The 15,153-nt window shown below is 43.2% G+C and overlaps 1 protein-coding gene across 1 annotated transcript; it reads right to left on the reverse strand.

The window, feature by feature from the left end:
• On the reverse strand, positions 691-2,522 carry LOC8066963 (cytochrome P450 94C1). The gene has a single exon (XM_002442758.2). It carries the CDS (start codon positions 2,365-2,367, stop codon positions 838-840), a length of 1,530 nt encoding a protein of 509 aa, XP_002442803.1. The 5' UTR covers positions 2,368-2,522; the 3' UTR covers positions 691-837.

Here is a 15,153-nt window from a genome sequence, read left to right on the forward strand (position 1 = left end):
CGATTTTCAACCAAACTGTATAATTAGTTTATTTTTTTATCTACATTTAATGTTTCATGCATGTGTCCAAAGATTCGATGGGATGAATAAAAAAAATTTTAGTGGGGAACTAAACAGGGCCTAAAAATCTCAGCAGTTCATCAATACAATCATCCAAAATCTTCTCTTCAATAGTTCAATTTGCCAGCACGAGCACAGATCATCAGTACCGTACACGTTACCGTCTACATGCCATCACTTGTCAGTGCTCTGAAGATAGATCTGTATCTGTATCGGCATAAAGACAGAGACAGCCAATACCTATCCCCTCAGGTTCGCAGTTCCTTGTATTGTGCAAACAGAAACTGAAAACTGTTGCGTGGATCCGACGATGCATCCGGCAAATGAAAACTCTGAATCTTCAGAGGCCGGAAACGGAATTAACATAGGGACCATTTTGTTGCTGTTTATGTAAGGTTTCCGTCGTTGCACGGTTCATCCTGTTGAGCCAATCGTGGCTCTTTCACTGATAAATTCATCGTCAGGAATTAAGAAATCAGGATGGTTGAAAACTCTGAATCTGCTACTTCACTGGCATGTGACTGATAATCTCTGCAGCTGAAGTTGGCTACTTCAGAGTGGTGATAACAGCTTGCTTTCTGTTGCAGGCTTTCAGCATCAGAAAAGTGCACACCAAATGCAAATGGATCGTGGATGTAATTCCTGAATGGGACTTTTGATTCAACTTGCGATTTCATTCCCTCTTCTTTTAATTAGTCTACTATGTACATTACCCGAGAAACAACTCTACTGATCTACTCTCTCTACTTCTTTTTTTAAGAAAGAAAACAAGAATCTCTAGCTTCGAACTCGTCTACTAATCCTCACTGGTAGGCCGCCGCTGATGGACGCGGTGAGCCCCGACACGAACTTTGGCGCGCAGGCGGCGCTGCCACTGTCCCCGACGACCTGGACGTCGAACGCTCTCACGACGGCCACCGCGACCGCCTTCATCTCGGTGATGGCGAGCTCCTTGCCGAGGCACACGCGGAGTCCCGCCTGGAACACCGGGTACTTGTACAGGCTCTCGGGCACGAACGAGCCGCCGGCGCCGGTGAGCCACCGGTCCGGGCGGAACGCGCCGTGGTCGGCGCCCCAGATGCGCGGCATCCTGCCCATGGCGTAGGGGTGGTACATCACGCGCGTGCCGCCGGACACGTAGGTGCCGTCGGGGAGCACGTCGGGCCCGGCGCAGAACTTGGAGTCGAACTGCACCGGCGGGAACAGGCGCATGTTCTCGTACAGCACCGCGTGGGTGTAGTGCAGGCGCTTCAGCTGCTCGTAGGTGAGCGGCGCCTCCGAGCCGCCGGCCTCGGCGCGCATGGCGTCCGCCACGGCCGGGTTCTTGGACAGGAGCATGAAGAGCGTGGTGAGCGCGGAGGACACGGTGTCGCGCCCCGCGAGGAGGAAGCTGACGACGATGTCGCGGAGGTACTTGTCGTCGACGTCGTCGTGGTGCGCGTCGTCGCCGGCCGAGGCCATGAAGCGGGACAGGAGGTCGTGGCTGTTGGCGACGCCCAGCTTGCGGCGCTCCCGGATCATGGCGGCCGCGAGCTCGTCGACGAGCTTGATGGCCTCCCTGAGCTCCCTCTCGGATCCGACGTTGAGCAGGCGCTTGGCCTTCCAGAGCAGCGGCGACGCCGCGGCGCCGCGCATGGCGCAGAGGCGCGTGGCGGTGTCGAAGGCGTCGGCGAGCTTGGACACAGGCATCTCCTTCTCGAGGCAGCCCGGGTCGAGGCCGAAGGAGATCTTGCAGATGGTGTCGAAGGCGAAGCGGCGGAACACGTCCTGCAGGTCGACCACCGCGCCGGCGTCGGCGGCGGCGGCGAGGACCGGCATGAGACGGGCCTCCACCTCCTGGGCGATGATCCGGAAGGCGTAGGAGCGCACGGCGACGCTTCCGAGCTCGAGGCTAGCCATCTTGCGCTGGTGGCGCCAGGCGTGGCCGTCGACGTTGAAGATGCCGCCGCCGAGGAGGTCCCCGAGGAGCGCGGCGAAGGTCTTGCCCTTGGGGAAGTTGTCGAAGTTGGTCTTGAGCATGTACTCGACGTTGGCCGGGTTGGCGGTGACGGTGCAGCCCAGAACGTGGACGTGGACGGTGCCGGAGGGCGACTCCCGGAGGAGGTGCGCGTACCAGTCGCCGAGGTTGGTGAAGTCCCGTGCCCACGACCCCGTGAGGTACGCCCGGCAGACATGGCAGCTGCACCAGGGCCAGCGGCGGAGGAGCAAGAGCACCAGGGCCAGCACCAGCAAGAAGGAGGAGGAGGCGAACAGGGCCATGCCCGCGCACTGCGCCGCCCAGGGCAAGGCTGCATCAGCTGCTGCCATGGCGCCTCGCCGGCCGGGATCGTCCTTCCCGTCTAGAATTAGCTAGTGGACAACTGGACAACACAGGGAGCAGGCAGGTCGGCGCGAGGAGAGGGGAGGAAAATGTGTGTGTGTGTGTGTGTGTGTGTGTGTGTGTGTGAGTTGTGAGTTTTGTGACTGAGGAGGCTTTGTCTATATATAACGTGGGTAGCGATGGACCGAGGAGGAATCCGCACATGGGGCACGTGCGTTTTGGATTAAACAACGTTTGTATTGCCATTCGCCTTTTTACCTTTTTTCCGTGGTGTACACAGCTCATGCTCTGTTGCCGTCTTTCAGCAACAGTTCATGACAGGTGGGTCCACATCAAAAGCCACCATAGAGTTCAGTTTAGTTTCTTTTTTTGTTAGTTCAACTGCCGGCTCTTGCCTATTTTTCTTTTTTATTAGTTAGGTCCTCATAATACATAGGTAGTTACTAGTTAGGGCTAAAAATTAGTCTAAATTAATTATAATTAGCTAGCTAGTTAACTACTCCATCCGTTTCTAAATACTGCTATTTCTAGAAGAAAATTTTGTCCACAAATACTGCTATTTCTATTAGCATACTCAGGCCAGTCTCAATGCATAGTTTCATGGCACAGTTACCAAAACTATAAACTAGGTAACCGAGCCACAGAAGTTTTATGGGGATGAAACTCCTCTCTCATCTGATGAAACTCCTTCATTTAATGACCCTGCCAAGTCAGCAATTTTGCTTATGTTGGTACCATATTTAATGTGCATGACACTCTCATAAAACATGCATTGAGACTGGCCTCAGTCCACCAGCCTTTAATTCTCCTCGGAACTTCCGTGGTCCACCAACTCATTTAATTTCTTCTAGGGAGTAGTACTTTGGCGCATGATAATTGTTTGAGTCTGTTTAGTTGGCATTAAATGCAGCTCGTTGGAACCAGAGAACCATGACTTAACGTGTATGATTAAATGGTGGAACCCAAATTAATTGAGGGTACAATGGTCTTTTGTTTGCCATACTAATCTGTCTGAAATCTGCTAGAAATAGCAGTATTTGGGGACGGAGGGAGTAACAACTAGTTGAAGACTTGACTTAAAAAACTAGCTTACCTATTAGTTCTCTTGTTTAGATGTGCTAGAGTTAATTTTGACTAATATTTAGTTAGCTACAAATTAAACAGGTGCTTAAACTACCAACTTTACCATAAGTATGTTGTTTCTGTCACAAGGGAGAAGTATATTTGACTCAAATAGTATATTTTTATTTCTTAGTTTAAAATCATTGGATTTATCTAAAATAATATAGATGACTATACATTTAGGTAGCAAAGTGAACAAGGTTACACTAGTGTAAAAATAATTTTAGGAGACATAACCATGTACTAAGAGATGTGGTTAAAACATGTTGATATCTCTTAAAGTGACTTATTTCTAGAGGCGGTTGGTCCATGTACAGAGACAATCCAAAAACAACTGTCTTTGTAAATGGACTTGAGACTGGCCTCTTAAGAAGGCCGTTATTGATAAAGATGTGCCTTTGAAGTATAATGCCTCTATAAATCACAAAGGGGGCTTCTCAAGATGGCGGCCCATAATAATAGATTTCAACTAAAGGTCATAACTTATTCGTATGAAGTTCGATTGAGGCAAATTTTATATCAAAGTAGTAGAGTTTAACAAGATCTACATCCTTTTGGTTGATAAGTTTTTTCATTGAAATTATTCAGAGCATAGGAATTTAATTTTAAGTTCATAGTTTCTACAATTGAAAATTTAGAATTTTCAAATGACCTTGGATATTGACATGGTCCAAACCAAAGATGTAGTTCTTAATGCTATTACAACTTTGTAGTTGACAAGTTTTTGATTTGAATCATTTTCAGAGTCATAGATATGTGTTTTAATTTCTTATATTTTAAAGTTTAAATGTTAGAATTTATAAACAACCATGGATGTTGACGTTTGCACATTCATTTTTTCAAATAATCTTGAGTGGATACATGCCACATACCAAAATTGTATTGCTATACAAAACCCAATACTTTATAGTTGAAATGTTTTCCATTTGAGACCAGTTAATGGACAAACTATTCAGTACAATATTGTACTAAATGTTAGTACAAATGGATAGTATCTTATATCCACTCACAAGTGAGGGCCATTTGATGGGTTTGGACCAAGAGGGTACTTCTTTGGCCTGATCTAGGATGTTTGGATAGGCTGGCCAAGAATCTAGCATGAACTATCCATGTCTTAGGATAGAGGCTCAAACTCTCACCATCAACTTATGGAATTTCAAACCGATGGGGATGACTCTAATCCATGGTCCATCCAATGGGTACGGGTAGACCCAATAACTCTTTGCATAGACATATGGGGCTACTTAGACCATCTGAGTATAATTTGTAAGTTGTTCAAGGGTTTTAATACATTGATAAGTCTCTAGTGTAGGGTTTTAGGATTAAAATAAGATCATCTCACACAAGATGCTAGATCATCCACCAACCACTTTGAAAACACTAAGGCTCACTCTCAAGCTTGCAGAGAGTGGATTAGGCCATGTCTTGCTAAGAGGTTTCTTGCTAGAGGTTGCTAGGAAGGTCGTGTAAGACACATGTATATTGGAAGGTCATTGGGTGCACTGAGACTAGGCAAAAAAACCTAAGTCATCCATGCCTAGCCTACCAAGTTTTGAGATTGAGGATTGAAATCCTAGGCTTGGCTTCACTAGAGAGCTTTGTAGATCTTACAAAGGATCTCAAGAATAACAAGGGCCTATAGAAGGGTACGCGTTGACGTGTTGTGAAGTGCTCCTTGTCTTTCTTCTTGCTCCCCACAAAGCTAGATGGAGAGAGCTTGGAGAATCTCCCATCCTAGCAATAGGGGATGAGCTTAGGGGCCTCTTTGTTCCTTCTTGATGCTCTAGTCCCCGTGCTCCTCAGTCTCCGTCCTAACTTGCTCTTCCTTGTTCTTCATTCTTGCTAAAGGGGAGGGAGAGTGGTGTGTGTGTGTGGCAAGAGAGAGGGTGTTGATGCTTTGGTGAAGTGTCACATGAACTTATATGTTGGCCCTAGGAGGTGTGGGTGTGGACACCTGTATAAACTACATGAGTATCACTAGAGTTGTTGGACCAGTATATCTCTAGTGGCTGATAGTCATGACTTAGTTGATCGACTAGACTTCATTTTCTTGAGACCTCATTGACTCGCTAACATGGCACATGCTAGATCATCCGAGGACCATATATAGCCAGACCATCCAACACTCTACTTAAAAGTGTTGGGTTCATCCTGAATAACATAAGTCTTCAATAGGGATTTCAAACAAGATCGTGCTCATGATGATGTGCTTAATTCAAATAATGTTGATGGATCGAGATCGGGCAAGATGTAAAAGGCGATCAAACCTAGCGGTGAAACGCTAGATGTCAGAATGTCGTCTAGCAGAATCACATGCCGCCAAAGGTCTAATTGTTTTCTTGGCTCTTGATTTAGGAACGTATAAAATGCTGCTATAATCTCAAGCAAAAACATGTTCTTGACGATGACACATGCCCTATTTGTGGAGCAGATCAGAGACTGCAGACCACTTGATCCTCAAATGCCCCTTCACCTGTGACATCAAATGGGGGTCTGTAGGTGATTGCACTCAAGTAGCCTTGCTCTAGAACATCGCTCGGCCAGCAAACCTCACAGCCGCACATTCAATAATGTTCATCTGTTTGATTGGTTGGATGCTTTGGAAGCACAAGAATGATTGGTCTTCAACAGTATGTCGCCCTCCTATAATCACCTCTCAAGAGCGTGTATAGAAGATATGAATCTGTGGAAGTTTTGCCTTCCACCAATTGGTGATCATGGAGTGATTAAGTGAACTCTAGTAGAGAATCCATGCTACCTCCCGCCTTATGTATTCAGTCATTTGTAACTGAGCAGCAAGTGTTTTGTTGCTCCAATGCAATCAAGTAGGTGGGGAGTGCTTCTCCCTTCTGATTTCATCCAAAATAGTTCAAATAATGCAATACAAGTTGGGTCAGCTACAATTTGTTTCATACAAATTTGCATCACTATTTCCAACATGAATTTATAACAACCTCTTGTGCTTTTTGTGTGCCTCTCTCTCTCTCTCTAAACTATGTGCCTTTTCGATCTTGTACTATATCCAAATGGTCCCTGCGGATCAGATTTCTTGTTTCACCGTCATTAATTCCATAGAGTTCAAGGCTATTTGTGGGTTTTTGCACCCTAATCCTGCACAATATTACTATTTTTGTGGTCCACGTGTTTGCAATGCAATGTAGAACGTGGACGGTAAATCGATCTCTTGTATGTCTCCATCGAGACTGATGTAGACCTGAAAGGTCAAACTAGGAGTACGTGGCTTTGGGCTAGCTGCAGGATCGATCTGTTTCTTTCTTTTTCCTTAATAATTATTGAAAAACATATATAATTAATGTACGTACTTGTATCAAAAAGGGAGAAATAAATTAAAATGGTACGGAGTATAAAGCAAGACATGCGTGGTCTGCATGTTGCGCTTAATTAATCTAAGTGAGAAAATACTAACTGATGATCTGTCGTCTTAGCCAATTAGGTCATTTACAATTACACACATGCTAGTTGCTCGTCATGTTGCACTTAATAATCTAAGCTTGCATGCACACACGCTGGGTCGCTCGTGTGTTTTGCCAAAATATTAGTACCTTATTGAACCATGAGGACGCGACATTATGCGTGTGCCGTGGCGGCTTGGCGCTCGAGCTCGATCATACTGTATCATGCATCACGCGATCGATCGATCGATCGATCTGTGTGGCCTGTTGAGTAGAGTAGTAGTAAGCGGATGGATAGGCCCGGCCCCCGAAGCATGCAGTCAGGGTCAGGGATAGGATAGCTAGCTGTGCCTGTGCTGCGCATGCATGCATGCATGCATGTGTACGTGGTCCGCCTGTGACCTGAACCTCATCTCCCATCGTCGACCTGATCTGATCTGATCCGATCCGACCCACTCGCGTCGCAGCCGCTCCGGCGAGATCTTGCCGGGACAGACAGATCCCATGCATTATTAATTTCATTGGTGGCGCGCGTGCGTGCACCGGCGGTGATCTTGACCAGACTTTCGTTTTAGTAGTACGTAGTATTTTCAGATCGATCTCATGCGGTGGCGGAGATTATTACATTGCTTTCCGTCGTCCAACAATATAATGCAAGAAGCTGCTAATAACTCGAGATCAACAACAACAACTCACGTGCTGTGTATTATTTGTTCCCATCATAGCATTAGGAGCAATACTATACTATAGTATTCTAAGGCGTGCGTGCTTCCACATCTCGTCAAGCTAAATGCATGCATGCAGCAATGCAAAATGGGCCATGCATGCATCGTCACCGTACTCATGACGACGTACGCGAGCTCATGAGGAGGCAGGTCAAACGATCGGCTCCGGCTGCCCCACGTCGTCGCTGGATCCATGTCGATCATCGTGCCGGCAGCACGGCAGGATCACAGTCATCGGAAATGTGGTACAGTGCCACCTTCCTCATTTCGGGATCAAATCAGATCAGTTTCGTTTTGATAGTGAATTAAAAAAAAAATCTTTTCTTAAGCAATTTATCACGTCCCATATGTGTACCACGTTTTTCGTACCTATATGTATCGGGAACTTTTATGACTTGAGTCACATCCGGCCACCTCGACGTTGTTGGTTTAATTTGCATTGGTCGCGTCGGGTCGGGTGGTACGGTTGTTGATGTTGCTCTGTCGCCACGCCTGTGTCCGCGTACACTCCCGTGTGTGGCCGTGTCTCGTCGGCTCCTCCCTCTCGCGCGCTCGCTGCACTGGTCACAAACTGTCAAGCAAATTAATTAGGAGGAATGTGTGCTGGCTGCTCCCATGCATGTTACTAGCGTGTTTAATTTGGACCAAAATTAGCGTGTTTAATTTGGACCAAAGTAGACGTATAGCGTGTTTAATTTGGACCAAAATTACTACGCATCCACATGTTTGCTACTTGTGTAGTCTGAATACTAAAACATACATAAAAAACCAAGCTAATACAAGTACACATAATTATATATGAGTTGGAGCCCTTGTGTCTTGAGGGACCCGTGGTTGACACCCCTCCTACCCTCGTTACTGCCTGAATTGCCTCGAGTGCCATAAACCATACCTCCCATGGAAAATGGCTAAACTGCCAAGGAAATAATCCTTGACTATAAACTGTCAACCAAATTCCATCAAAGATAGAGGATAAGCGAACCCCCTAGTGGTGCTGCCAAGAAAACTATGACCACACCTAATTTGCCAAACAACAAGAAAATGTTTGAACTGTCAAGTAAACTAGTTTCCTTGAAGGTTGGCAAAACCTTCAAGGAAATATTCCTAACCGTCAAGGTCAGCCCTATGTGGCCTATGGCAGTAGACGGTTGGGATATGTGGACATGGCACAACAAGCTCTTTTTTCTTGGTCCAGACATATTAGCCAATGTGTCAACTTTTTTCTTGGTCCAAGCACATGATCCATACCATGTGAGCATGTCTTCTTATTGTGCTAGCCCAAGCACAATAATCAGCAGTACAAATGTTTGTCATCTATATATGTCCACTTGTTAGCTTCCCTAGTTGTCGCTACTTCATGGTCTACTTGTGGGTTTCATAGCTATTCTAGAACATGCTATGGCTTATGGAAGGTAGTTTTCATATTTCTTTAAATTACAACTGTTATGTTAGAACATAAAAATAGGAAGCATGAATAGAGATGCAAACGAGCTATTTCCATGCAGTACTACCTAGGTACGGTCCAAGATGTGGGTTGTGCCATGATGCTCATCATGTCGAGATTCAAGCATGACACAACCCAAAATATATTATGACGTACCATTCTAAAAGTTCATGACGGTGCAGTGGTGATTTCAAAATGGCATGACCCAAGTCTTCGCTCTACTCAGGGTGGTAGATGATCACAATTAAACTATCATTTACCATTATTTAAGTTTATATGTGTGTGCGTGTGTATAGCAACATTTAGTCTCTCTAATTACTATTCAACCAGAGTAAAATTCATGACTAGTTCCTAAACTTGACTGGCTGGCAGTGTCACCTAGGTCCCTAACTCTTTGGATCTTATATTTGAGTTGTGTAACTTGCACCATGAGACGGTGTCATCCGGGTCCCAAACTCAAAAATTTCAATATTTAGGTCATCCAACTAGTAAATCCAAGTATATAGATTCTAGAACTCGTGTCCGTGCCACCATTGGTCCAATGAAGCCTTGATTAGTTCTAGACACCATAATAGCATGTTGGTTGTAGGTTGATGTGGACCTAGCATACAGACCCATATCTTAACAATGCACTCTTCTCCCTCTTGAGCCACTGCCTCCTTCCCCACCATGGCTTCCCAACACCAAATGTAGTGAAGGTGCCCGCTAGAGCGGCCAAGGCCAAGAGCAAGAGCTAGCATGCACCAATTTGGTGCCAAGTGACTATCTTGTGTCAAGACCTGACATGAGAGAATAAAGGGCCCATATCATGTCGTCACGCCTAAGCCATCCCTTATGCTGAATCACGGCCACACATCACCGGTAAGCTGCACATGGAGGAGGTAGGGAGGGAGAAAGGGATATGCTAATACATGGATTCCACATGTCGCTCCATATCGAACCTTGATCAGTATCCCACGTCAGCATGGAGTGGGCATATATAGCTCGACCAACGGCGATGCCCATGATCTAGGACCTAGATGACATCGTTGTAAATTAGAAGTTCAAGAAACCAAATATCAAAATGTTTGAGAGTTAGGGATCCAAATGATGCCACTGTATAAGTTCATGGACTCAAATATCAAGAAATTCAAGAGCCATGGACTCGAATGAAGCCAGACAAGTTTAGAAATCACTCACGAATTTTACTCTTAATAAGTTAGTCCACACACCAACTATAACTTGTTCGCTTGGCTGAACATTCATAGCATTGTTCGCTTATTTATTAGCATTGTTCGCTTATTTATTGTGAGATCTTTGGGATTTTATAAATGGGCTTAGACATGAGCCACATTTTTCAGCAGCAACTTAAGCCTTATTTAGTTCGTGAAAAGAATTTTTTTGACCGTCACATGGGATGTGTTGGAAGTATGCAGGAGAGGTTTTCGGATACTAATAAAAAACAAATTACATAGCTCATCTAGAAACCGTGAGAAGAATTTATTAAGCCTAATTAATCTGGCATTAGCACATATGGGTTATTGTAGCAATTATAGCTAATCATGGACTAATTAGGCTTAAAAGATTCGTCTTGCGATTTACAACTAAACTGTGTAATTAGTTATTTTTCATTTGCATTTAATACTCCATATATGCGTCCAAAGATTCGATGAGGATGACTCAAAAAAGTTTAGGGTGAGGAGCTAGGGCCTTATTGCAAGCATTGGTGGGGGCGTGGCGTGACAGTTGTTCATACTGACGCCGAGATAATAATGTCAATTTTGCTGACGCGAAGGAGAAACAGAAGAGCTGACGCCCAGTGTTCATCACGCCACGTGCCTACCATATACCAGATGACGTGCACATCTGTTTCCTCCTTCAATTCACGTTTGGCATGCATGCGGCCGGGCACTCCTTTTCTCGTTTAAATTTAGCACTGATGAAAGATGGAATAGACAGGATATGATGATGGGCACTGAATATCAGTTTGCAATGGCTGCCCCTTTGTGGTGGTTCCGCTGTCCTCGACGACGTGAGCGCCGTGTGTGTCCATGCGTGGTCTCGTGAATGTGATGATGAGCTGCCATAGTGACCCGTGCGGTGTGGCGCGTGGTAGCTGCTACATACGCAACAGCCACTGCACCCTCTATAATCTTATTAATGTGGTCCACGGGCAAACCTCTCCTCCTGTCCTGTTGCATAGGCCTGTTTGGCAAAATTCCTCACGAGGTACTCCTCTAGAGGAGCCGAAATCATTTTAGCTAGTGAGCAAAAACCGTGTGTAGATTCAAACTCGTGAGTCACGACGCGTTGCCTCATTCGGACCCTCTAGCACCACGTCTCATATATAAAACTAAAGCATTTACAGCAAAACCATTATGGGAATTGGATCTTTAAAAGATGAATGTACTAAGTCAACCGTTTCTGAAAATTAAATTTCTGATTCAAATTTTTAGGAAATTGAATTACAAATCTCAGCAACTGACCCTTGATACTGTTATATTATTTGTATTGTATGCCATTGGTATTATAGTGAATGAACCTAGTCCTGCCGCACCGTAAACAACACATGGTGTTACTACTCACTAGTTTTGGCCCCTTCAAAAGTGTGCAACTATGTGACAACACATGTGCCTTACTCTCACAAATTTGCCTTTTTTAATCTGAAAGTCATAGTTACAGATTACAGGTTTGCTAAATTATTATGTCAACCGCAAATTAATACATGCAAGATCTTAGAGGCAAAACCAAAAAAATCTTGCCAACTAAAGGTCTGTTTAGGCCTTGTTTAGTTCACCAAAAATTTTGCAAAATTTTTCAGATTCCCCGTCACATCGAATCTTTAGACGTATGCATGAAGTATTAAATATAGACGAAAATAAAAACTAATTACACAGTTTGGTCGGAATTGATGAGACGAATCTTTTAAGCCTAGTTAGTCTATAATTGGACAATATTTGTCAAATACAAACGAAATTGGTACTATTCATATTTTGCAAAATATTTTGGAAGTAAACAAGGCCTAGATTCCTTCAAAATTTCAAAAATTTACAAAATTTCTCATCACATCAAATCTTTTGACACATGCATAAAGTATTAAATATAGATAAAAAATAACTAGTTGTGCAGTTTGTCTGTAAATGACGAGACGAATCTTTTAAGCCTAGTTAGGTAATGATTAGACATTGTTTGCCAAATACAAACAAAAATACTATAATGTCAAAATAAAAAAAAATATCTAAACAAGGCCTAAACAAGACCATAGTTATGCTGCTAGCAGTCACCAGCTAGCTGAAAAAGGATTGATGGACACAACTTGCTGCCAACTTTGACGTGCGTGCCTGTTAGTTTTGCTGACGCTAGCGTAGAAATGGGAGCTTGCGCAAGCGTAAGCAGTCACCGTGATGCAAGCGGCAGCCAGAGCCAACAGCAAAGGAATCAGACATGCATATCGCAATCCAATTTCCCATGTATGCCCCATTAAGAGCCGATTTGATTGTTGCGTCTGTCTGTATGATGTTGGGACTTGTTTAGGTCTTGTTTAGTTCCTCAAAAATTTTGCAAAATTTTTTCAGATTCCACGTCACATTGAATTTTTAGACGTATGCATGGAGTATTAAATATAGATAAAAATAAAAACTAATTGCACAGTTTGGTCGAAATTGACGAGATGAATCTTTTGAGACTAGTTAGTCTATAATTGGACAATATTTGTCAAATACAAACGAAAGTGCTATTATTCCTATTTTGTAAATTTTTTTGGAAGTAAACAAGGCCTTACTTCCACCAAAAACCTAAAATTTTCTAAGATTCTCCGTCATATCGAATCTTTATACATATGCATGAAGTATTAAATATAGACAAAATAAAAACTAATTGTACAATTTGATCGAAATTTACGAGACGAATCTTTTGAGTCTAGTTAGTCCATAGTTAGACAATAATTACCACAAACAAACAAAAGTGTTACACTGTCGTTTGTAAACTCTTTCCTTAGCTCTGTCCCGTCCTTTGTAAACTCTTTAAACTCTTTTATTTTGGTTATATGAGTGGAAATGGGGATTTTTCTCCGGTCGAAAAAGAATTAAGACCTTATTTGGTGTGGCTCTTCCCGCACTGGCTCAAACATCAGAGTAGGTGGAGCCACACCAAATGCTGCAGCAGGGAAGAGTGCTTCTGCTCGTGAATAGGAGGAGCTGGAATCGTTTTCGTGAGAGAAAGTCCGAGCCAGAAAATTATGTTAGTCTTGAGGGCACTAGCTCAACGCCCCTAGCCGCGTAGGCTAAGTCTTCCTAATTTTTAAGATAATGGAAAGGGTTCTCTGGTTTTAAACTTCTTCAAAGAAGAAGCATCGGACCAACACATCTCAAAGTTTAACTTATTATAAGCACGCCACTAAAATCCGATACGAAAAGTAGTAATAAATTTTCATTGATGCTGACGACAATCGATATATATGTATATCAGTAATTATATATGTGTACACATATATGTATCCTTCAGTTAAAGATGGATAGACGTACGGTAGACGACACAGGTTGGTTGTCAAACTGGGCATTGATGGTGTTGGCCTGGTGTATGGTGCACGTATACGGTAGCCTAGCGTGATTGCATTGTACGTATGTATACGGTAGACTAGCGTGATTGCATTCTATCCTTGCTTCCCGCTGTATGCGACGTCAGTACCGTGTGTGAGCTTCTGGCATGGCTTTGATGGCTGCTCATGGAAAACGACTTCAATTTGTGTGGTGCTGAGCCGCTACACATACAGCACACAGATCGAGGTCCCCCGGCCCGGCCGCATGCTCCAAAAACCAAAATCAATAATTAATAAAAATCTCGCACAAGCCGTCTCTCGGCCTGTCCAGTCACACATGTTTTTGACACGCAAAAGAGTCAAGTTTTTAGGACTCTTATATATTAAAAAAAATAAGTATAAACAAGCCTTTTCCTTTATAAAACTTTTATTATCTTTCTTTATTTATAATATATTATGTCAGCTTATTTGATGTTCATAAAACTCCAATTAAAATAGAACTTATAACTCTAGTTGTACTATATACATGCACGGGTTAAACTGCTTTGAAATCAACATGCAAAAAAAAAACACACGCCATGGGCGAGGAGCAGTTCCTCTAAGTATCACTGACATATAGATCCACACATCGTCATAGGACGTCCAAAAAGAGTGTCGTTTTAGAATTTCAAACATCTTATTTGACTATTCGTCTTATTAAAATTTTTTATATAAATATTATATATTTTGTTAAGACTTATTTTATCATTAGAGATACTTTACCCATGATTAATTTATTTTATAATTTACATAAAATTTTTGAATAAGATGAACGGTCAAACACGATGTCTGAAAGTAAAAAACGTCACTCTTTTTGGGACGGAAGGAGTATATGTCAAGGATAGAGAGTAAGGCAAATTAGGTGATCCATCATTCCAAAGGTAGTGAAATAAATTGTTTGTAGGGTTCCTCCTTACAAAACGTACATTTTCGAATAGAGTTCACCAAATATCTTATGTGAGGTTTTTATCTATTTTGTTTTTATAGAATTTCTGCGTGCACACATAGGATTTCTCTATTTTTGTAGCATATCTTGTATGTATTAAGATTATTGCATAGGGCTATAGGCCAAGGGTCCATAATGCACCTTAGGGGGCATATCCAATGGACGGGGCTAAATCACCTCCTACCACCTCTCATGCAATGGATCAGATCTCTCTTGAGACTCTTGTCCATTTTTGTGGAAGAAGTAGAAAGAAAAAGAGGGAACCAAAAGAAAGGAAGCAAGAAGGAAGGAGGGAAAAGAGAAAATAGTAAAATGCACCGACAATCCCTAAACTTTAGCTTTAGGGGTTGTGTCATCTATGTCCAAACGGGGTTTGACCTACTCCATATGCTAATGTGGCATGCTTACTTAGCGTTGTTATAGATCTGAGATGTTGAGTCTAGTGAAAGCCCAAGTTCCCCCTCTAGCCATTTGGACCTTTCATCTAGTACCTAAACTTGCATAGCGGTGCCATCTAGGTATCAAAATTCCAACATTGCATATATCTATACCATCTGCTGAAAGGGCT

The sequence above is a fragment of the Sorghum bicolor genome, chromosome 8 (genome assembly GCF_000003195.3).
Source record: "Sorghum bicolor cultivar BTx623 chromosome 8, Sorghum_bicolor_NCBIv3, whole genome shotgun sequence".
In the NCBI taxonomy this organism is placed as follows: domain Eukaryota; kingdom Viridiplantae; phylum Streptophyta; class Magnoliopsida; order Poales; family Poaceae; genus Sorghum; species Sorghum bicolor.

Bases quoted from the DNA above. Each gene is read 5' to 3' on its own strand.
- LOC8066963 (XM_002442758.2), bottom strand. From the start codon at position 2,367: ATGGCAGCAGCTGATGCAGCCTTGCCCTGGGCGGCGCAGTGCGCGGGC.